The sequence below is a fragment of the Triturus cristatus genome, chromosome 12 (assembly GCF_964204655.1).
Source record: "Triturus cristatus chromosome 12, aTriCri1.1, whole genome shotgun sequence".
Classification (NCBI taxonomy): domain Eukaryota; kingdom Metazoa; phylum Chordata; class Amphibia; order Caudata; family Salamandridae; genus Triturus; species Triturus cristatus.
In genome coordinates this window covers 32,290,574-32,315,172 of record NC_140595.1, presented here as the reverse complement: position 1 = coordinate 32,315,172, position 24,599 = coordinate 32,290,574, and the positions used below count along the sequence as shown (strand labels likewise).

The window sequence follows — 24,599 nt, the reverse complement described above, 5'->3', positions numbered from 1 at the left end:
ATTTCCTAAACATTTCTTGGCCTAAAAGTTCTTATCTGGGCATGCACTACACAATTTTTTTTTATCTATGGGTTTTGACATGGTTTGTGGGTTAATGCATTGTACTGTTAAAGCTGTAAGTATTTTATATTGTCTACTGCCACTAGGTTGCATATAGTTCCTAATTGTTGCCTAAATAGAGCAGCATAACCATTACAAGTGAGTACTCAATTGGTTAACCTGCACACGACAGCTCGTAGTTTACACCATTATGGATACAGCTGTACTCTCATGACCTCTTCCCTTCTCCTCTTCTAGCACGAGCCGAACACAGATTCGTGCCACTTTGGGGTCGAGGTATCTGCTCTGACCAGTGACAGCAACCCTGTCCCTATTGTGATGGAGAAGCTTCTAGAGTACCTGGAGATACACGGCCTCTACACAGAAGGGATCTACCAGACGTCTGGAGCGGCCAATCGTATGAGGGAGTTGAAGCAGTCCTTAGAGAATGGTAAAGCCTGGCTGTGAGAAAGTGGGTTTCTGTTGCAGTAACCCCCCTTTTTTTTTGCCTAATAGCTGATGCACTTTTCCTTGTTGTGCCCTGGGCTCCTGCCAATCAGGTGCCCAGGGCCTATGTTCCTTCCTTAAAACACACAAACTCCCAATTGGCAAACCCTGGCCACATGTCAGCCCCTGGTAAATGGTACCCTAGGTACCCAGGGCCTTGTGACCAGGGAAGGCCTCTAAGGGCTGCAGCACTCCTTGTGCCACCCTTAGAGGCCCTGTACCCTTACACACACACACACTGCCTTTGCAGGCTGAGTGTCTGGGTGCAGGACAAAACAAAGAGTCGACATGGCACACATCTCTGTGTGCCATGCCCATTACCTATACTGCCAAGGCATATGTCAGCCACCCCTCTGGCTGGGTGCCTTATGCCTATGGTGTGGGCACAGGAGCAGGAGCCCTGTGCCCCTACAGTACCCAGGTCCATTCCTGGGCACTGTAAGTACAGTGCTGCCTTTTACAAGTACATGGTGCTGAGAGCTCGTCAAACACGAACTCCACAGCACCATAATGGCAACACTGAAGACTGGGAAGTTTGGTATCAAACTTCTCAGCACATTAAACCCACACTGATGCCAGTGTGGGATTTAATGTACTAAGCACCCCAGAGGGCATCTTAGAGATGCCCCCTTCCAGCTAACCTACAATCCACGTCTGCTCTGAGGCTGCCCAGGCTGCCACACAGCAGACACGTTGCTGGACCCCTGGGTGGGAGAGCCCCTGCTCTCCCGGGCCTGCAACAATGCACATCCTGGGTGAGGTGAGAAATCTCCTCCCCCAGGATGAGCAAAGGGAAGCTTCAAAGGCATGCCGCCATTTGGAGTTTCCCCAGGCCACTGCAACCCCCCACTCTGGCAGGAAGCTTGGCCGGAAACCCCATACAAGGACAGGGGATGTGCCAGCCTGCCCACCCCACCCCTCAGGTGGGGGAGGCGAGGTGAAGCACATCTCTGGGCTCTCGCCATCTTGAAGATGGGAGGCCCTACCCTATCAGGATTAGGCTACTGCCCTCCTCCCACAGGAGAGAGGCAGGATAGGGGGTGTACCCACCCCAGGACAAGGACCCATTGGTCCCTGGCCTTCACCTACCTGTAACGCCCCTAAATCTAGTATTTAGGGGCCCCCTGAACCTTCCTTCCCCAGATTCCAGATAGAAACCTACAAGAAGAGCAAGAAGAAAAAAGACCTGCCCTGCAGCTGCTAAAAAGAGGAAGACACCAACTGCTTTGGCCCCAGCCCTACCGGCCTGTCGACCCTCGAACCTGCTCCTGCTCCAGCGCGGCATCTCTTGTGGCCAGCAACCTCAAAAACCCCGGAGGACCTGGCTACCTTTGACCTCTGATTCTCTGGGACTCCCATGAGTAGAGGCTCTACTCGAGAAACCTATTCCTAACTCCTGGCAGCAGCCCGGAACCGCGGACCCAACACACTCTGCACCAGCCAAGCCTGGCCAGTGCCGGAGTGGACAAAGACCCTGAGGACGACCCCACGGCGACTGTGACCCCGAGTCCGGCACCCAAGGACCCCCCTCGACATCCTGGACGAAGCCTGCAGCCTCAGAACCGAGTGCCACCCCAGCCGCGATCAACCAGAGGGTAAGATTCCCGACGTCAAAAGGCACCCCTGCACCCGGCGCCCTGCGGCCCCCTGTGCCCAATCCCGGGGTACCCACCTAACCTACAACTACCCAACTTACCCCTCGAAGTGGTGGTGGCACCGGAAACATCCTCGTCCCCGAGCCTGCAGCCTTTTTCCAAACCGGAACATCCCCATTGATTTCCATTGAGCGCCCGAAGGCTCAAAAGCACCCTGCACCCAGCCGCCCGAGTGGCCCTGGCAGTGCACTCTCTACACTAACTTACTTCCCCACTTGCCCTGAGTAAGTGACCAGGAGCCCAGCTCCCACAGACGCGTGGCTTGCCAGACAGCAGCCACCAACTAAGGCCCCCCTATCCCTCATAGGATAACATTGGGCCTAACTCACTCTGCACCCGGCCATCCTGAAACCGCTGAGGGTGAACCAACTGTACCTACCTGACACTGGGGGACCCCTGAGTCTATGCCCGGAATTTCAACTCTGCCAGTCGAGTACTTACCCTTAAACCGCTAACTTCATTTTCCTCATAGGGTAACATTGACTGGCTTTTTCTTCAAAAATCTTCTAAGTGTGAACTTTTCAAAACTGTAAAAATTCACCAAAAATCAGCCAAGTGACAAAAACGAATTTACTCACCTGTTCCTGGGTGAGCTCCCAGTGCTGGATCTTGGTGCCCAGCCCTGACCCTGAAAAGTACTCACAACTATACTTACCTCTAACTCATTTTTCTCCCATAGGAAACCATTGTCTGCTTTTCTGTGAAATTTCTTCTAAGTGTCTATTTTTGCAAATTTGAAATATTCTTTTAAAATCGTACCATTTCTGCAAACGAAATTACTTACCTGTTTTTGATAAGGACCCCAGTCCTGGGTCTAGGCACCCAGTCCTGGATTACTAAAGTAACGATAAAGTACTCTACCTGCAATTTGAATTTCTTGCCATAGAGATCCATTGAATGTTTTCTGTGAAATATTTTCTAAGTGCTAACTTTTGAAATAGCTAAATATTATTTAAAAATCATTACAGTTATTAAGTCGACTTTCATCACTTGATTCTGAATACTGACCCCAGGCTGGTTCTAGGATCCAGACCTGGAATTCCAAAAGTAATCTGAAAAGTAATTTATTACAAATAACCTGAATTTACCATTGAGCTCAATGCATTGTTATGTTTAGGAAATAGGATTGTTTATTGCAACCAACTGTGACTGTTTACACGAATTTATTGCTTGAAACAAAAGTATTTATATTCAACCTCTCATTCTGAGAAAGTATATTTTTACCCCCTTTGTGGTTCTAAAAATAAAACAAGCATATATTTTATATATACAAATCATTGGCCTAGAGTTCAGTTATTGAGTGTGTGAAACCATTTGCTGACTGAGTGTGTACAATAAATGCTTTACACTGTCCTCTGGTACTGCCTTACTGCTCGACCAAGCTACCACTTTTGAGAGTAAGGTCATACCTAACTTTGACCTCTATCAGCCTCTGGGGGACTGTGGACTCTGTACACCCTGTACCTATTAGGGAACAGTATATACAGAGCCACTTTCTCACACTGGCCTAATGTTTTTGCAGGTTTTTTCCACTGGTCTGTGTCGTAGCTTAATACTGCTTAAAATCTGCCTTCCCCGCTATTCTACAGGGTATGGCCACGTTGGTTTTAGATTTAATTGGTAAGTTGTGGTTATGTCAATCATCTACCTGAACGTGTGTTGTTGTGATTGGGCATGTAGAAGTAGCCGCAAACCCCCCGTTCTCACCGTACAATTGAGATGCAATGTCAGGTGGTACAAGTAACAGAAAAGGGCTCTAGTGTCATTGCATTATGGCATCATTTCTGCCAAAAGTGATGTTGCCTTTCCATGTAAGGCAGACCATCTTGAGCCCCACTTCTTCCTCTATGCCACATGCCTCTAAAGAGGAAAAGAGCTTGCACCAGTTGGACCCCAAGAAGGCCATTAGCTTTAGATCGATCGAACCAGGAAGCACCGGATGGATGGTCAGATTTTCATGGAGTTCACTGGTGTTGAGAATGAAAGAGCAGTCCACCAAGACCTTATTCAGCTGAATCCATTCTCTCCATTATGGCTCTGAGTTATGGCATGGATAAGGAGCCTCCTGAGTGCGTTCAGGCTCATTCTACCCGAGCGAAGGCTAGCTGTAACAGTGGTACGACTGTGCTGGACATCTCTTAGTACACTCCTTCACCAAGTATTACTGCCTTCATTCACAGGCTTGCAGGGATGGCCATTTGGCCCATTTGATCCTGCAGGATTTCCTGGTGTCAAGCTCACTCTGTTGACCTTCCCGCTTTTAGGAGGTACTAATTTTGTATCTAGTCATAAAGTGAAGACTCTGCGGTTAGATGGAGCCATCAGACGAACAAGTTACTCACTTTTGGTAACCCACTTTCTATTAAAAAGTATTCTCTAACTGCAGATTCATAACTGAACCATCCTCCTCCCCGTTATGTGGAGTGGACTTGTAGGTATTAATAAGGTTCCATGTTCGATTCTGCAGTGTTACAGTTCTTTACTGGTGCTCCTCCTCTTATGTTGCAGAAGGTTTTGTTGTAAAGGGATGTCTGAATAGGAGTGGTGTAAGAAAAGTGGCTCTGTATATACTGCACCAAAGTAAGGTTCAGTGTGCACAGAGTCCACAGTCCCCAGAGGTTTGGCAGAGGTTAAAGTTAGATATAACCTTACTCTCTAAAGTGGTAGCTTGGTCGAGCAGTAAGGCAGTTTCTGATGGATACATCTGCCAGTGGATTCCTCACCTTGTGAATATCCCCTGCGCCACCAACATTCGGAAACTTTTGTAGTAGTCCACGCCGATGAGGTCGAAGACGACGTCACAGAGACGCGGCTCCGCTTGCGACTCCGCTGACGTCACCGGCTCCGTAAGAGACTCTCTCTGTAGCTGTATTTGATACTTTGTTTTCTGCTGGTTTCTCTCTCTCTCTCTATTGTCTTCAACTGAAAATAATCGACGAAGAAGTCTGGTTTTAAGCCTTGTCGGGAGTGCGGAAAGCACATGTCAATAACGGATCCGCATGAAGACTGTGTGTGGTGTCTTTCATCGGACCACGATGTAAATGGATGTTCTTCCTGTCGCAAGATGAGCTCCAAGCCTCTAAAGGAAAGGGAAGCCAAATTGTTGATTGCCAGGATGAAGAAGGAAAAAAGAGGCCGGTGAAGATGGAGGTCGGCGTCGAAGTCGACTTCGGGACATGCTTCGAAGTCCAAGAAGCACAAGAAAAAGAAGAGGCATGGATCGCCACATCGCTCGGATAGGGATACGGCTCCGAGATCGGCCTCGCCCTCCCGACGCCGTAAGGACTTTGTATCTCCTGCGCCTGTTCCTGATTCTCCTATTGGCCTGTCGTCACCTGTGGCTTCACCGGAGCATGCTCCGGCTCTGGCTCCATCTCCGGCTTCGTCTGCGGTTCCGATTGAGGAGCTTCCAGCTCCGGGTGAGCCTTCGGCTCTGCAGATTCCACCGTCCGCGCCGGTCAGCCAGAGTCCGGTGATGCCTCAGCCTGGGCCTTATCCATCGTTTCCAAGCCCAGGTCAGGATCCAACGCATAATCTTAATGCTATGTATGGGGTCTTCTCCAGAGCCTTGTACCCCTCTGGTGCACCTTCGGGTCCTATGGCCTTCAGTTTGGGAGTTCCCCAAGCTTATCCTCAGGCTCCCTTCATGCCATTTTCCCCGGGAACGCCGTCTTGGCATCTACCGGCGCCGAGGACATAGACGCTGCTCCCTTCGTCACCGGCGCCGATTCAACCTCATTCGACGCCGGCTGTTCCTTTGGATCCGTCGGTTTCGGTCACGGCGCCGCCGACCCCTGCTGTGAGGATCAGGTCTAGGAGGGAGGCCCAAAGGGTACTAGAGGAACAGAGGTACCTGATGGAGGAAGTAGAAGAAGGTGAGCTGATGGAGTCGGACGATGTGTTTGATGAATTGAAGGAGGCTAGTGTCCTGGATTTATCGCCTGAATGGGAGATTATTCCTCCTGCTGATGCTCCTTCAAAGGATGTGGCTCCATACCACGCTGTTATTAAAAAGGCGGCTGAACTTCTAGATTTGCAATTGCCATCTGCAGAGTTTAAGTCTAACATCCTGACAGGTTCTGCACTCTCCTTCTACTGCATCGGAGCCTTTACTCCCTTTTAACGACGCCATTATAGAACCAGTAATGGAGGTATGGCGTAAGTCCTTCTCTGCTCCTGCAGTTTCTAAAGTTATTGCTAGGAGGTATAGGGCGGCTCCAAGGGACCCAGACTTTTTAACATCTCATCCATCTCCGGAGAGTCTGGTGGTTCAGGCTGCCTGTTCCAGAAAATCAACAGGTGCTTTTTCCCAAGTCCCGAGTGACAGGGATGCGAAGAAATGGGACCAGTCTGCTAAGAAGGTCTTCTCTTCTGCCAGTATGGCCTTAGTTCGACAAATGCCACCTGTCGTTTGGGCTGATATATCCATGCTCTTATGGATTCAGCAAAGCAATTAGCCCCAAAGCTGTCAGAAGAGGATAGGATGACCTTTAATGAGGTCCTGTCGGATACCCAAGCGGCTGCACGTCAGGTAATCCAAAGTGGCTTGGATACAGCTGACTCGGTAGCAAGAATCATGGGTTCTTCTGTTGCCTCGAGGAGGAGTGCGTGGCTCAAGTCTTCAGAGTTCTCCCCTGATGTGCAGTCAACGCTCCTGGACTTGCCTTTTGATGGCTCTGGACTTTTTGGCAAAAAAGCGGATGCTGCGCTTGAAAGATGTAAGGAGAGTAAGGCCACGGCTAAATCTTTGGGCCTTCAAACTCAGCCAAGTGGTTCATTCAAGAGGAAACCAAAGTGGGATCACACTGCTTACACTTTTCAGCGGGTCGCCCCTGTGCATCATGGGCAATGCAGTTCATCAAGCGTGGATGCTTGCAAGAAAGTCTTGATTAAATACATAGTTGTACTGGCCATCTCTACACACGTGTTTCGGGATTGTTATATGTCGTCAGTAGAGCTTAGGCAAAATTATTTGGGGTTGCTGAGAAGGTTGCCAAAATATTATCTGGTTACGGTACCTCTCCAGGCGCGCAGGTGCTTCTCCATGAACTAGTCAGTTCGAACGGCTCGAGGGAGCCTCTTAAAGGAAACCAAAGTGGGATCACACTGCTTACACTTTTCAGCGGGTCGCCCCTGTGCATCATGGGCAATGCAGTTCATCAAGCGTGGATGCTTGCAAGAAAGTCTCGATTAAATACATAGTTGTGCTGGCCATCTCTATACACGTGTTTCGGGATTGTTATCCGTCGTCAGCAGAGCTTAGGCAAAATTATTTGGGGTTGCTAAGAATGTTGCCAAAATATTATCAGGTTACAGTACCTCTCCAGGTTCATTCAAGAGATACAGGGGCTTTGGAAGGTCAACCTTTCATTCTTACAGACAGCCCCAGCAGCAGCAGCAACAGCAGCAAAACACTCTGTATAAGAGCTACATAGGCAGAGTCAGAGGTCGCACTCGAGGTCGACCGCTCTCCTCCCCCTCCTCTTCCTCCTCCTCAGCCCCTCCCACCACTGCAAAGCAGCCCTAGATCCACCATTCTGGATCATGCTGGTCCTGTGGGGGGCTGGCTTACCCTTTTTCACTTCAGACCTCTGGGTTCTAGATCTTGTAGAAAATGGGTACGCCCTTCCCTTTCGGGAGTTCCCTTCCAACTACCCTCCTTGTCAAGGTGCTTGCTCGGAGGACCACCTTCTTCTCCTGCAGGAGGAAGTCCTGACATTATTGAAAAAAGGTGCGATAGAGGTGGTTCCAGAGCGGGAAAGGGGTCCGGGATGCTACTCACAGTATTTCCTGATTCCGAAGAAGGATGGCAGATTGCATCCAATATTGGACCTCAGGATCTTGAATCTTTTTCTGAAGCAAGAGAAATTCAAGATGCTCACCCTTGCGCAGGTTCTTCAAGCGCTGCATCTGGAGGACTGGATGGTGTCGATCGACTTGCAGGATGCGTATTTCCACATCTCCATCCTGAAGTCACACAGGAAGTATCTCCGGTTTATGGTAGGGTCGCAACATTATCAGTTTGCGGTCCTTCCGTTTGGCCTTACTACTGCACCTCGAGTCTTCACCAAGGTGGTGGCAGCCCATCTCAGAAGGTCGGGGGTTCCAGTTTTCCCCTATTTGGACGACTGGCTGATCAAAGCGGAGTCGCCAGAGAAGGTGCTTCATCATCTGCAAGTTACAACCCAGCAGTTGTACAAATTGGGTTTTTCGATAAATGTACCCAAGTCTCACATGGTGCCCTCTCAGCGCAACCTGTTCATAGGAGCAGTACTGGACACTACTGTGTGTCGAGCATTCCCTCCTCCACAAAGGATTCTCGACATACAGGAAATGATTCCCTTGTTTTACAATGGAGCGGTCGTTCCAGTCCTGAAGGTCCTTCGCCTGCTCGGTCTGTTTGCTTCCTGCATTCTGTTGGTCAACCATGCACGCTGGCATATGAGGGCCCTCCAGTGGTGCCTTAGTAGGCAGTGGTATCAGCACAAGGAAGATCTCAGGGAGTCCGTGAGGATCTCCAGAGAAGCTGCGGCGGGTCTGTCTTGGAGCGTTGAGGGCAATCTTTCTTAAGGAAAGCCCTTCCATCTTCCTCCATCGGTGGCCACGGTAATAACGGATGCATCCACTTTAGGGTGGGGTGCGCATCTGGGGGATCTGGAGATCAAGGGTCTTTGGTCTCCAGAGGAAAGGTTGCTTCACATCAACCTTCTGGAATTGCGGACGATACGTTTGGCGCTCAAGGCCTTCCTCCCTTCCCTTTGCGGTCAGTCGGTTCAAGTCCTGACGGACAACACTACCGCGATGTGGTATGTCAACAAGCAGGGAGGAGTGGGGTCTCGTCTTTGCAGAGAGGCTCTGCGTCTCTGGTCCTGGGCTGAGGATCATCAGATTTGTCCGATGGCAAATCATCTGGCCGGGGTTCTGAACGTACGTGCAGACAGTCTCAGTCGGCAGTTCTCCGCCGACCACGAGTGGAGGCTTCATCCGGAGATGGTTCGTCGCGTCTTTCGGACATGGGGAACTCTTCGGGTGGACCTGTTTGCCACTCACGAGAACGCTCACTGCCCGTCATTCTGCAGTATCCAATTCAGGGAGCATTGGGGGACACGTTTCAGTTGAGATGGGACTCTCGTCTCCTTTACGCGTTTCCTCCCATACCCTCGATTCCTAGGGTTCTGAGGAAGATTCGCCAAGACCGGGCCCAATTCATATTGATTGCCCCGGATTGGCCAAGAAGGGTGTGGTATACAGATCTTCTCCACCTCTCCTCGTGCCCTCCGCTCCATCTCCATCTGAGGGCAGACCTCCTCTCGCAGTCGGAGGGGCAGGTTCTACACCCCCACCTCCAGAGCTTACACCTTCATGCCTGGAGATTGAACGGGGCAACCTGAATTCTTTTTCTTTCCCACCAGATGTGGTAGATGTAATTTTGTCTGCCAGACGTCATTCCACCAAATCTATCTATTCCTATAGGTGGTCTAAATTTGTGGTCTGGTGTGTGGAGAAATCTATTGATCCTTTGAGGGCTCGTTTAGCTGACATTCTTCAGTTTGCCCTTTCTCTTGCTCAGCAAGGTTTTGCTGTAGCCACTGTAAAGGGATATCTTTTAGCCTTGTCGGCATTCCTTTGTTTGCCGGATCAACCATCAATGTTCAAATCGCCTATTGTTTTACGGTTTCTGAAAGGCCTTACAAACAAGTTTCCTCCAACTCCTTTTATTGTGCCTCAATGGGACTTAAATCTTGTTTTAACTTATCTGATGGGTTCTCCCTTCTAGCCCTTACACAAGTGTCCCTTGAGACTGTTGTCTTTCAAGACTGTTTTTAGATCGAGGACTACCGGTCTGCCGAAGACAGAACCGGAAGTCGGAAGATTTAATGTTTTCTAGAGTGGCGATTTAGCCCGCCTCTCTTTTAGCTTCTCCTCCATTGGCTGGCTTCCTAAACGGAGGCCAGCTATTGGAGGAGAGAGCCGTCCCTCCAAATAGGCTCCGTCTTTTTCAGATTCGGGGGCGTGTTTTTTGGTGTTCTTTCCACTTTTTAGCAACGCCCTTTTTAGGCGTGTTTTTCTCTCCTCCTGCCAATGGCAAGAGGAGAGAAAAAGAAACACGCCCCCGAATCTGAAACCCTCACTGCGTTTCTCCGAGGCATTTCTGCTTTGCATCGGAGAAAGGCAGTGGTGTGCTTGCCTTTTGCTCTGCCTCATTCCTGTGGTCCCAGCGTGTCCAGCGTTCCCAGCGTGTATCATCTCTGGGGCGCCCGAGGGCTTCAGTGCGCGTCTCCCGGAGAGCGAAAACAGTGCCAAGTGCCATCTTCCTTCAGACCCCGCAGGGTAGCAGGGAGGCCTACAGAGTTCCTGCACCTCCCTCCTGCATTCATGCTTTCAGGAGGTTGTGGGCTCCCTGCTCGTTTCCCGCCCTGAACAGCGTAAAACGTCAGCCTGTAATTGAAATGTCCGCCGCGGGTCTAGGAAAGAGGAGATAGAATCTACACGGCGAGAACCGTTGGGTTTGCTCTCTCTTTCGCAGCCGGGCCAACCGGTTTGACCTGGGGGTCCTGGTGCTACTGCGTTTGCTGCACTATTCATATCTGTAACCCTTGGTACGTCCAATCGTGGCAGGGACGGCTGTTGAGACCTCTATCACCCCCACCCCTCCCTGTGGGACCAACATAGTTGGTGCTGGCGTTTGGAAATTGTGACGTGTTTCCGGAAATCACTTTTTGTTGATGATTTCCACCCGGGCTTCTAGGTCGGTGTTGTCAGCACGACTTCGGTTGTGTGCATATGTCGAGGTTGCAGTGCAGATGTTTTCCTAATATCCAAGCGTGGGTCTGGAGTCCTACAGAGGTGCGGTCCACGTGCCCCCACAATGGAGCACGCTTAAGAGCGCGATCGCTGCTGGATGAAACCGCACCTCCCCCTCCCCTCAGGCCTGGGAACCACGGCTGGCAGAAGCTGCCCATCTGGCCAGGCGTGAAAAAGTGTGTCTCTTACAAATGCTCTTCTCACGGGTAGCACAAGTGAGCCGGGGCGTCGGTCACACGTCGGGGGCACATGCAGGAACGGCAGGCCTCCTCTCCCCGCGGAGGTATCACTTTCCCAGCACGCAGAAGGGCTTCACACCTCCAGCCGGGGCCTGCCAAATGTGCCTCTCGTCACCAGGTCTATGAAAATAGGCCTGGAACGGACCTAAATCTGTTGAAAATGATCAGGTATTTTCTTAAACCTCTAAAATAGGTCACAGAGTGGAGCTCCTATTAGGGGTAGTGGTTCGAATCCCAGCCATGTCAATAAAATGGCTCTTAGGTAATAAGAACATCTATTATGATCTATTTCTATCTCACTCTCACTACCTCACTATATCACAACACACTCTCTCAAGACTTCACTACATCACTCTCTCGCAAATTCACTCTCTCTTTCTAACTCACTAATTCACTCTATCTCACTACCTCACTCTCTCTCTCAAATACACAAAGTCACTTACACTTACACTCACTCTTTCACTACATCACTCTATCTCACTACTTCACTACATCACTCTGTTTCTATCTTAATACCTCACAACATCCCTCACTACCTCACTCTCTCTTTCACTACCTCAATCTTTCGCCATCTCACATCACTCACTGTTTCTATCTCACTACGTCAGAAAATACCTCGCTCACTACCTCACTCTTTCACTACCTCACTCTCTATCTACCTCACTCTCTCACTACCTCACTCTCTCTCTCAATACCTCACGCTCTCTATCTCACTACCTCACTCTCTCTCTGCTAATGCAATAGGTATCACATATGCAAAAGAAAAACTAATTCCAATAGAAATGACAATGCCATTTATTTAGGGGTACAAAAATGATTAAAAAAATGAGCAATACCAATAGCTCTACCTATAATATTGCCGAGACCATTGCATTGTAAATGCTTGTTCTCATTGCGATCACCTCGGCAAGGAGGGTAGGTGAGCATCAAGCTCTAAGTTCAAAATCCCCGTTCTTGACCATTCATGCTGAAAGAATGGTACTCAGGAACAGGGCTGCTTTTCTGCCTAAGGTGGTAACTCCCTTCCATCTGGGGAAGTCCATTACCCTCCCTACTTTCTATCCTCCCCCCTCACTCTTCCAAGGAGGAGGAGCGGCTTCACCGTCTGGACCTTAAGAGGGCGGTGAGCTTCTACCTTGATAGGATGAAAGACTTTCGAGTGGACGACCAGCTCTTTGTGGGCTTTGTTGGCTGCAGGAAAGGCAGAGCGGTGCACAAGCGCACCCTTTCCAGATGGGTTGTCTTGTGCATCAAGATATGCTACTCTTTGGCTGGTAAGGAACCTCCAGAGGGTTTAAGGGTTCATTCTACTAGAGCTAAGTCTTCCACGTCTGCTTTGTCTAGAGGTGTTCCTGTGGAGGACATTTGTAGGGCGGCAACTTAGGCCTCCCTCCACACTTTTGCAAAGCATTACTGTTTGGATTCTGAGGTGAGGAGGGACGGACATTTTACTCGTTCTGTCCTTCAGGACTTTCTGGTATAGAGGGGTGGACACCCTCCTCCGGGAGTGGGACTGCTGTGGGAATCTTTTCACAAGGTGAGGAATCCACTGGCAGATATATCCATCAGAAGAACAAGTTACTTACCTTCTGTAACGCTTTTTCTGGTGGATACAGTATCTGCCTGTGGATTCCTCACTGACTCACCCACCTCCCCGTTGTCCACCCTTGTATATCTACAATAGTGATGATGTTTCAAATGTATTTATTACTGTCAGAGGAAGAGTGCGATTTCTTTTGCCTTCCTTTTTATTCTTCGCACTGTGTGTTTTGCATTGTATATTATGTACTGTGTATACGGTGTATATATTGCGGTCAGTCCGTCCGTGTGCCTCGAAGGCACGGAAAAAAGAGCGGAACTGACGTCATCACGCCGACTAGGTGTTCTTATGGAGCCGGTGACGTCAGCGGAGTCGCGAGCGGAGCCATGTCTCTGTGACGTCGTCTTCGACCTCATCAGCGTGGACTGCTACAAAAGTTTCCGAATGTTGCTGGCACAGGGGATATTCACAAGGTGAGGAATCCACAGGCAGATACTGTATCCACCAGAAAAAGTGTTACCGAAGGTAAGTAACTAGTTCATCAGAGGACAGTGTAAAGCATTTGTTGTACACACTCAGTCAGCAAATGGTCTCACACACTCAAGAACTGAACTCTAGGCCAATTGTTTTGTATATAAAATATATAGTTGTTTTATTTTAGAACCACAAGTAGGTATCAAAATACTTTCTGAGAATGAGATGCTTTAGTTAAATCCTTTCAATAAGCAATAGACTTTTAAATGCAATAGTTAGTTGTTGCAATAGGCAACACAATTTAAACACAATTATAACATTGAGCTCCATGAGAATTTGTAAGTAAACACAATATCAATTACTTTGCATAGGTTTTTCTTACTCAGGGCTGGATCCTGGATTCAGCCCTGGTGTATCTCCTGTAAACAGTTGAAAGAAATCGTTTGTGTTACACAGGCGATTTTTAAGGAATATTTGGAAGTTTCAAAAATCGACAGAAGAATTTCTGGCAAAAACCAGGCACTGTTATCCTATGGAGGAAAATAAAGTTATCGGTAAGTACAGTTGTAATTACTTTTCAGGGTCCGTGCTGGGCACCAAGATCCAGCACTGGGATCTCTCTTGATAACAGGTGAGTAATTTCGTTTTCGTTGATTGGGTGATTTTTAGTTAAGATTTCAAAGTTTCAAAACTCAACACTTAGAACAAATTCCAAGTGAAAACCAGTCAATGTTACCCTATGGAGAAAATGTAGGTTATCGGCTTTCAGGTAAGTACTCGACTGGCAGAGTTAAGGTTCTGGGGTAAGACTCCGGGGTCTCTCAGAGTCAGGTAGGTACAGTTGTTACACCCTCAGCGGCACAGGGGCAGCTGGGTGCAGAGAGAGTAGTCCCAATGTTAGCCTATCGCGGGCAGGGGTCCTTTGGTTGGTGGCTGGTAGCAGGCAGGCCACGTGGCTGTGGGAGCTGAGCTCCTGGTCACTTACACAGGGCAAGTGGGGAAGTAGGATAGGACAGATGCTTCACTTCCAGGGGCACTCTGGGGGCTGGGTGCAGGGTGCTTTTGAGCAGTCGGGCTCTCACTGTATTTCAGTGGGAAAGCTGCAAGACTAACAAAGGCTGCAGGCTCTGGGACGGAGATTCTTCAGGTGCCACCACCACTTCGAGAGGTAAGTTGGGAAGCTGTAGGTTAGGTAGGCACCCAGGAGCTGGGCACAGGGGTGTCTTTTGTCGTTGGGAAATCTTACCCTCTGCTGGTCGGTGTTGGAATTGGGGGGTGGGGGGGTACCTGGAGTCGAGGCTGCAGGCGTCGTCGGGAGCGTCGAGGAGGGTCCTTGGTTGCTGGGTTCTTGGTCACAGTTGCCGGGGGGGGGGGGGGAGTCCTTGTGGTCTTTGTTCACTCAGGCACATGCCGGGCTCAGAGTGTGTTGTATTCGAGGTTCCTGACTTGGCACTAGGGGGATGTTGCTTGTTTGAGCAGAACCACTGCTCGTCGGAGTCCCAGTCTTTTAGATGACCAAGGCAGTCAGGTCCTCCGGGGTTTTTGAGGTTGCTGACCACTGGAGACACTGGGATTTAGCAGGTGCAGGTTTGAGGGTCGACAGGCCTGTAGGGCTGGGGCCAAGTCAGTTGGTGTCGTCTTCTTGTTAGCAGCTGCACGGCAGGTCTTCTTTCTTCTTGTTCTTCTTCTTGTTTCGGAATCGGGATCTGAGGAAGGAAGGTTCAGGGTGCCCCTAAATACTACACTTAAGGCGTTACAGGTAGGTAAAGGTCAGGGACCAATGGGTCCCTTCCCTGGGGTGGGTACACCCCCTATCCTGCCACTCTCCAGTAGGAGGGGGGCAGGAGCCTACTCCTGATTGGGTAGGGCTCCCCATCCTCAAGATGGCGAAAGCCCGAAGTTGTGCTTCACCTCGCCTCCCCCACCTGAGGGGTGGCGATGGCAGAGGCTGGCACACCCCTTTTCCTCACTTGGGTTTTCCCGCCGATCTTCCTGCCAGAGTGGGGGTCAGAACCGGTGGGGGCCAGTTGCTGAGTACAGCAACTGGCCTGGAGAAGCTCACAAAGGCGGCATGCCTTTGAAGCTTCCCCTGCCCATCCTGGGGGAGGAGATCTAGCACCTCGCCCAGGATGAGCATTGTTGCAGGCCCAGGAGAGCGGATGGCTCTCTACCTAGGTGCCCAGCAACATGTCTGCTGGGTGGCAGCCTAGGCAGCCTCTCAGTCAGGAAGCTGGTTGTTGGTTAGTTTCAGGGGGCATCTCTAAGATGCCCTCTGTCATGCATTTTACATTAAATCCCACACTGGCATCAGTGTGGGTTTAATGTGCTTTAAAGTTTGATACCAAACTTCTCAGTCTTCAGTGCAGCCATCATGGTGCTGTAGAGTTCATAATGTCGACCTCCCAGCACCATATACTCTTAATGGCAACACTGCACTTACAGGGCCCAGGAATGGACCTGGGCACTGTATGGGGTACAGGGCTCAGGCACCTGTACCCTCACCACTGGTAGAGGGCACCCAGCTAGAGGGGTGACTGATGTATGCAAGGGCAGTGGCTGGTGGGCATGGCACACAGGGATGTGTGCCATGTTGTCTCTTTGCTTTGTTCTGCACCAAGACACTCAGCCTGCAAAGGCAGTGTGTGTGTGTGTCAGGGTACAGGGCCTCTAAGGGTGGCACAATAAGTGCTGCAGCCCTTAGGGGCCTTCTTTGGTCACAGTGCCCTGGGTACCTATGGTACCATTTACCAGGGGCAGACATGTGGCCAGAGATGCCAATTGGGTTTAGGCTTCAATGCAGTTTTAGGGAAGGAACACAGGCCCTGGGCACCTGATTGGCAGGAGCCCAGGGCACACTCAGTCAAAGTACATCAGCAATTCAGCAAAAGGTGGGGGTATACCATGCAAGAAAGATGGCCCTTTCTCACAAGTGGCTCCTATATATGGCTTGCCGCTGTCACTTCAGGGGAGGGGGACAAGTCTGCTTCGGAGTCCCAACAACATCACCTATTAGCACAGAAGTTCAATTGCTGGAAAACATTTCTCAATCCAGCATGGTGCCTGGGAGAATTTTGAAACGTGAGGAACCTGTGGTTAGATTGACTGTCCACGGAAACGGCATTCCAGCAGGTAAGTAACTTGTTCATTTGGACCCAGAAATCTAACAATTCATGTATCAGCAATTGACGGTCACCACACTGACCTTGTATGTGCTGCTTAATCATCTTTTGCTGTGTTGAAGTCATGCATGATTGAGTTGTGTATTAAAAGAAACTCAGACAAAACTGTTAGAATGTTTAGAATTCTAACATCAAAGTCTTGATGCAGTGCGTTTTATTATCTAAGGAATGTTGTTATTGTAGTTTTTGTTCGCCAGTGCATGACTTATAAACCGGGCATTCCCTTTGCAGATCCAAATTCCGTAAAGCTTGAAAACTATCCCATTCATACGATCACTGGAATCCTGAAGCAGTGGCTGCGAGAGCTGCCGGAGCCGCTTATGACTTTCAGCCAGTACAATGACTTCCTGCGGGCTGTTGGTATGTTTCTTGGTGATGTTTTTCATTGTCATGCTTTTGGCCAGTCAAGAGAAGCTCTTACAATCTTGCAATGGCCACTATTCTCTGTGTAGAAGAGCCCTGTGCTTCTGTCTTGACTAGGTGCCGCCGAACAGGCAAGCGCACAGATGTTTTCAGAAGATAGTCCGTTGGCGTCAGTAGCTAGTACCTAAAGTCAAATGAAGACCAACTGCAAGAGGTGGTGGTGGTACTGCTAACCCAATAAAAATGTCTTGTTGGTAAAAAGCTGGAAATATAGGACCAGATGTATCAAAGGGTACCCATTCTATATCTATGTATGAGTGTGTTCATACATATGGCCCATAGTGCTTTTCTTTAAAAAGAAAGAAGGATTTATAAGTCTCTGATGTAATGCACACGATGTGGAAGTTGCTTGAAGAATTCATTATAACTTCCTCTTATAAACATGTTTGAGGATGAGCCGCCTGTTGTGGGAGAATAGTACAGCAATCAAGAATTACGCTTCCATTCTCGGTGATTCTACATACTACGCTGAATTTGTGGCATTTTGCTCCTGTTCTAGCACTGAGCTGCGAAGGCTTTTGGCATCTCTCAATAAGTTCCCCATATTCCACCCCTCTCTCTCCTTTCACAGAGCTCCCTGGAAAGCAGGAACAACTGTGTGCACTTTACAAGGTCATAGAACAGCTCCCGCAGGTCAACCACGACACATTGGAGCGGCTTATCTTCCACCTTGTCCAGTAAGAGCTTCCAGCACAATTCTATTTTTTCTTTACCTTTTTATATTTTAAGTCAGGATCCAAACTGAGATTCGCGTTCTCGTAACCTGCATTGTTTGCAAAGCTATGTATCTATACAATTTAATGTATTGTTTATCATTTATTGTTAAAAAGTTATTTAGATTTTACTTCATTTCCTCTGTCCCTGGAAACCAGTCCGCACAATGCTTAAACATATTTTTAAGTCTTGTCTCACAGCATAACAAACATTGATACTAATAATCAAGCCGTCTTATGCCTTGCTCACAAACAGCCATTGTTTTGGTCTCTGTCTACCTTCATCTGTAAACCTATAACTACTGCTATGCAAATTTTGTGAAGCACTCCGATGCCTTCGGGTCAAGTTTGCGCTATATAAAACTCTACAAATAAACAAATTACAAAAATATTGTGGTCATGGACATTTTACTACAACAGTTGCCGTTTGTCTGTAACATTTCAACTAAGGGAGTATTTCCCAGACAGCCTGTATCTTGTGCCTCTATTTGAAGGGGGTTGACTGGGCCAGGGAAGGATTCTGTTGCAGAGAATCATACATTATCTATTATCTGGAGGCTTCTCAGGTAAACTTGGTAACTGTATAACTCTTGGGTGTTGGCATGAAAAAGAGTGGTTGCTGGTGGTACAAATACAGGCTGCAATTTTCGTAAAGCCTTAATTGTTTTAATTTTGCTCTCGATTATATTTACCTTTACAGAGTAGCTTCACTGGAAGACGTCAATCGAATGACGCCCAATTCACTCGCTATTGTCTTTGCTCCATGTCTTCTGCGATGCCCAGACAACTCAGATCCGCTGACCAGTATGAAGGACGTTTCTAAGACAACAACGTAAGTGTCAAAAAATAATATATGCTGGGAATCAGGAATGCCCTCAACAACTGGCATACTTAAAGAGAATGGCGTGTAGCAGCACATCTTGCATGAGCACGTAACAATGAGGGGTTGGAGGCAGTTTTAACGAAAAGGCTGCCTAAGGGAACTCTGATGTTTTTAAACAATTGGGTCTCGGCAAGAAGCACATGCCTTGGCTCTCAGCTGCCCAACTCGGGGGAGACTGAGCCCAATGGAAAGGCAGTCATGAGTTTAGTTCTTTCCAAGTGTAATGTCATGCTCCGACTGGGTGTCGCTCTTCAACAGAACAAAGCCCTCCTCTGCGCCTTCAGTTCAGTCAACAAAGTCTAGGTTTTTCGCTCTTGTGGAATTCCCTCACTTTTAAAAGTCACTTTTATTTTAGAAACAAAATTTCTTATAATGGGTCTTTTGACATAAAACACACCCGCAAACATACACTCAGACCTTTTAGTTTTTTTGAATAAGTTGATGAAACTTTGCTCTGTTTACCAAGTCAGTAAGTCATGCGGAGCCTGGATATACTGTAACAAGAGGGGTGTATTAACATTCAAAGCTTTTCCTTAAAGTTTAGAATGTTATTGTAATAATTTGGCAAGCTTTGTGCACTGCATGAAGGTTTCAACGTTTTCTAAAATAAATTATGTAAATAAAAATTCACAAAAGTAGATTTGGTATAAAGAGATCCAAGCAAAATTCCAAGTCAGTTGGATACTTCTCTTAAAAGGCTTTTCCCGGATAGTTTTTTTCTTTTCAGTAACATTCTCTCCTAGTCATTTTCACCCACAGGCAAAGTTTTGTTAAGTTTACAAAACTTGTCTACCTTTGCAAAGTTGACTAACTTTGCAAAATGTGATGGTCGATTTTTAATTTTTTTATTTTGCCTGCTGCAATTCACAATTAATGTTCATCCTCAATGATATGTTGGAATTGTAGACAATTCTTTACCACATAAAACAAAAATACAAAAACTCACATTTAATGGATCAGAATTTTTGATACTTTTTGTGGTTTGTGGCTCTCTACATTTAACCTTTTGTGTGTGCACACTGCAGAATGCCGTAACACCTCTGCTTTGTGGGCAATTTCGCGGGAAGCATTTGGAATCCAAGAACTGGGGGTGATCCTCATTTCTCCATTTTTCTTTTCCTCACCCACGCCGCCATTTCCTTTATGTTTTCCCTACTCTAGTCCTGTACACTTTCCTACTTACCTACTAAATGGAAGTTCTTACTGCTACAACCCTGTGCTCACTTAATTATGCTGAAGTTCTAGGTGCTGCCGTTCAGCTCTCTGACCACCTCACCGTTTACCTTAAAGCCTTTAGTCCCCACATCTCATGCCTCTTCTTACTGGCAGATATCTAACTGCTGATGTCCCCATCTCTTCAGGTGCCTTGAGATGCTGATCACGGAACAGATCCGGAAATACAAGATCAGAATGGAGGAAATTTTGCAGCTAGAGGCAGCAGAGACCCTGGCAATCCGGCGGTTGTCCTTGCTAAGACAGAACACAGTAAGTAATGAAGTTAATAATTTCATAGTAGCTCATTGGAGTAGAGATTCTCTAGTCGAACCTGTACATGATTTGCCTTCATTGTTGTGATTTTTTATGTCTTCACAAATTATATATATTTCAACTAATAGTTTAAAACGTGTTTTTTCATGGCCCAAAATGCATTGTATTTGTTTACACATTATGTTATGTTCACAATGAGTGCCTCAGCTAGTAGGTACTATACATAAGATTGTTTGAAATAGGTCAAAGTGCAGCACATACAGAAATGTTGAACAACCAGTGCTGATTCCAAGCATTCCTCTCATTTGTTAGCATTAGATCAACATTCTTCCCACATCCATATGAACATTCCCCACATTGTAAAGATCTGTTTAGGTGTTCCACTTCAGCAGCTCTCTATTCCAGACACTCAGATATGCCACGTGTCCTAAAATAAATGGACGAACCATTTCTATGGTGAAATTCCTGAACTGTGGACTGTCATAGTGGCTTGTGTGTTGTGAAAACTGACCACTGTCCAAGTTGGTATCTCAAACCGGGTCTCGTTTGGACGAGGTGATAAACCTGTAACTTTTGGACTCCAGGTTTAAGCCTTAATGTATACTATGTGGCAATCCGAAGGAGTGAATCCACATGGTGTTTCCCCCTGATTAAGTTAAAGCACAGGCCTGTTTTGCGAAGTGTTTGATCCTTTGCCTTAAGGGAACTGAAGCCAGAGAGTGCACAATAGAATGCCCAGCCTTGTGCAGAATTGAACTCCCTGCTTGATGATGTATGTTGGTGAATTGAATCTTGGTTCTTCTCTCTCTAGCTCTGGCCTCTCCGCCTCGGTTTCTCTTCTTCTTTGGAGGGGTTGCTGGTAGGTAAATGACCCTCATGAGTCCCTCTTGCATGAGTAGTCTGCACACTCTATCCCACCCATTACAGTTTGCATTGAATACTCACATAGGTACTAGTGCATGTTGTTTGTAAAGCATGCGCCCTGCATGACCTGTAGCTTTCTGGAAGCCCCCTACCTCTCCTCAATCGGCAGTCTAAATTATCTGCATCACTCACCAGGGACTTTTTTCAAAGGTCGGATTAGGCAAATTTTCAATTAATCATTTCACCTTTTTTGACCTGGTAGGTTAACAATGGCTTCGTCAGGTAATTATGGATTTACTAAATGGGAAGACTGCTAAAAGCAAAGGATCTCAATTATGAGATGATGAACTCTCAAACGAATCGACTTGTCCACTGCATTGCATTGCACACCGATGGTTGAATGGTTTGCAATAGATGTCATATTATCTGTGGACTCTCCATGAAGCCTCTTACCAGCTCTCTTCAAAGCACCATTTACACTCTTCACTGGAAGAGAGAAGAGTGTTTCTTTCAGGTTCACACCCCTCCTCATGATTCCGGGAAGCATAGACTCAGCCTTTTGTTTCATTCAGACTTCTCACGCACACATACATAGCCCTACACAACACAGGACCAGAATACATGAACGGCTGCATACACTTTAACCCACCAGACCTCTATGCTCTGCCTCACTCTCACATACACCCCGCATCCACAAAAACAAACTGGAGGCCGCTCATTCTCCTACATCGCATTGAAGATATGGAACGACCTCACCCAATACATTAGAGCCTTCTTCACACTTCTTGAGTTCTGCAAGAAGCTGAGGACCTCACCTATACACCTGCCCAAGCACCTGGATATTCTCTTGGGTGATTAGTGTGGTATACAAATCAATATAACCTAACCTTAACAGAAATGACAAACAAGCTCATAATGCAAAAAGCAGTGTGTAAAGCAAATTAGATAAAAGTTTTCTGTAAGAACATTCAGTATATTTAATTACCTTTTACAACTTTCTTGAGTTTCGGACCAACTTTTTTTACTTGCTGAATCATAAAACTATCTGTCCGTCTTAATGTTACTGACAAATTTGTCTTCTGCCCCTTAAAGGTATTCCTCTGTCCTATGTTTTTTAATCAACAGCTGGTTGATTTGTACACTGATCACAACATCTACTCAGACTTCTGACTGGCTTCAGTGCACCGATGGAGCCTTGGCTTTACTGTGTTTCTTGAATGCCCATCTGTGATACTTGATCTGTCTCTACCCTGCGTGAATTTTTACACCATCCCTGACTTTGCTGCAGCAGTGGAGCGTGTCATAGGTTGTCTTTCTATATAACTTACATGTTACATAGACATGGACTGGCCTATAGGGAAATATAGACATAGAATGAAACTTTCGGCCTCTGAAAAGTCAGTAGGACCAGGGCACAGTCCATCAACGCATGCAGAGCTTGTCTTGTAGCTGATTCTGCCTGTCCAAGTTTCCCCATCGCTTACTGTTGCAAGGATGTGAAAATACCTGCCCTGTCTTGAGCACTTTCAGATGTGCCGGCACTACACGAGACACTAAGATTAAGAAGCTTCTTGATCAGGTTTTTAAAAATTATTTCAAATTGGTTCAGTCCTCCTAATGAGAAAACAAATGAGTAGCCTTTTAAAAAAGTAGAAACTTTCCAGGTGCCCTGTTCTAGGTCCAACTTTGTTTGCCTTTCGCATTCAGCAATGTTTTTAAGTAATATTTATTGCTACTGAAGTGTCCTAGTGCCCTAACAAGGCAAAACACCATTTTGTTCACAACTTTTAACAATGTCTCCAAGTGTTTCCGGTTGCAATAATACACTATGTGAATGAACTATCTCTTGAATGTACGCTGTAGGTTGTAGTCCCTGGTAAGAGATTGGAACTGACTCTGGCTAATTTTTAAAACATCTTGCTTGTTTTAACTAACCTTAGAGGAGTGTCTGAGGTTGGCAGTAGAATTGAAATGAATACAATTTCTCAGGAAGAATAAACAAACATTTATAGTCGACTGATTTCTCTTTTTGCATCTTTTTTTGCAGAGTCGGAGTCCCAAATCGAATAACAGTGGTATTCAGGAGCTAGGGTCTGTGCAGGAGGAGGAGCCATTAGAGGTTGAGGTGGATCGGGAATCTGAAATCCTTATTGAGAGAATACAGTGCATAAAGGAAGAAAAGTGAGCATCGGTCCCCGATTGTAGCTGTTTCAAGAACCACTGAATGATGTATCTTTTTCCATGTTAAGCTGAAAAGCATTGGCCTTGTTTTTTTCCATAGTATTGGTGATTCTCTACCTCAGCACCCCCTCCAATGAATCCGCTCTCTCCACTACAGCCTCCCTCACTACTCACAACCCTCCACTCCTGTGAAAACATCAAGGGTCATGCGCCCTAAGTCATATCTTTGACAGTTTCATGGAAATGGAATTTATTAACTGTAATACTTAGATATAGCCACAGCGATGAGCTATGCGGGTCATAGAGCGGTTCATTCGGATAAATACTTTTCCTGCAGTGCCCCTAATAGGCTTTGCTTCTTTTTCCTTTCAGGGAATATATTACCTATCGTTTACCAGAGTTAGATCAACGAGGGTCGGACGAAGAGAACCTGGACTCTGAGGCATCCATTAGTACTGAGAGCTTGCTGGACGATCGCACTGGTCAGGTGGACAAGGAAGGTCAGTATTAAGGTAGTGTGTGCTCTTCTTACCTTCACATTTTTATTTATCAGAATTTGGTTAAATTTTGTACTTTTTTATTGAGCTTTGTGAAACTTATCAATCCAATTTTTGCTTTTATATTTAAGGACACCCGAAGATCTGCGTACAGTCAGTCGGCTCTGATGTCATTGTTTCCTGTCCCGATGCCTGCTTTTTGCCCGCTAGCAGTGTCACACCATCCAAGAACACTTTGGTACTGCCCAGCAGTTCCCTTTCACTGTAACAGTCAGACTTGTCCAACAGCACCTCTCCTCTGCGTGGCCGGCTATCGTCGTTCTTGGCGAAAATGAAGGTACACCGCAGAAACCCAGTAATTCCAGCTTCGAATATCAAAATGCCATATGGCATTGTTCGCTCCACTGAAAGTTTGGGCAGGGCCACAGGTGCCAGCGCAGCAGAACTAGTGGTGAGGCGCCGGGATCAGCCAGCCCGACGGAAAGACAGTGTCCACTCTGTGTACATTGCCCAGGGGACAGAACCAGGTCCAGCGGAGGAGCCGTTTCAGGATTACGAACCAACAGCAAAGCTGAAACGGCGCTTTTCCGACCCTTTCTTGCACGTCCCTTGCGTCGAGGAATCGAACCTTTGAAGCACTTAAAGGCACAGGTGAAGAATTCACATTCATTCTTGTGACCAAAAAACTGTTAACTATGGTTTCTTCGGGAGACCAACGACGTTGACCAGTTCGCTGAATATATTCTCTATTTCCACATTTGTGCCTTTCTTTCTAGCAGGAACAAATGAGACCAAACTTCAGTCACTTTCACCAACCTTTTTCAATATCCCCAGGTTATTTTTTATTTGATAAAGAATTTATTTTTTATTTTTATGGCTGGTTGTTCTGATGTTTTTTAACATTGTTACATTGTCATTGTATCAACCAAGGACCAAAGTTGACGTAATATTTATTCCATTGAGATGGGAATAAATGCCTCTCTGGTAAATGTAGTGGCAGCGTTGAGGCAAAGCTGAAGCTTGGGCAGTCTTCTACCGTTGCATTTTTGATACAGTCTGGCATATTGAAGTACATCAGGTAGGGGACCGTGTAACACCGCCCAAGGCATCAC

At 47.1% G+C, this 24,599-nt stretch overlaps 1 protein-coding gene across 11 annotated transcripts in view; it reads left to right on the top strand.

The window, feature by feature from the left end:
- LOC146772311 (unconventional myosin-IXb-like) overlaps positions 1-24,361 on the top strand; it is a 103,684-nt gene extending 79,323 nt beyond the window's left edge. For 4 of the 11 annotated variants that reach the window (XM_085636671.1, XM_085636669.1, XM_085636670.1 and 1 more), the window contains exons 13-21: positions 298-490; positions 16,670-16,798; positions 17,433-17,538; positions 18,275-18,406; positions 19,819-19,942; positions 20,757-20,804; positions 22,857-22,990; positions 23,363-23,490; positions 23,619-24,361. In XM_085636671.1, the coding sequence (XP_085492797.1) occupies positions 298-490; positions 16,670-16,798; positions 17,433-17,538; positions 18,275-18,406; positions 19,819-19,942; positions 20,757-20,804; positions 22,857-22,990; positions 23,363-23,490; positions 23,619-23,755 (1,131 nt within the window). In that variant the 3' untranslated portion in view covers positions 23,756-24,361. Of the gene's footprint in view, positions 1-297; positions 491-16,669; positions 16,799-17,432; positions 17,539-18,274; positions 18,407-19,818; positions 19,943-20,756; positions 20,805-22,856; positions 22,991-23,362; positions 23,503-23,618 lie in introns of all 11 variants that reach the window. The other 7 variants (XM_085636674.1, XM_085636673.1, XM_085636672.1 and 4 more) reach the window with 4 other exon arrangements.
- Positions 24,362-24,599: the final 238 nt, after the last annotated feature.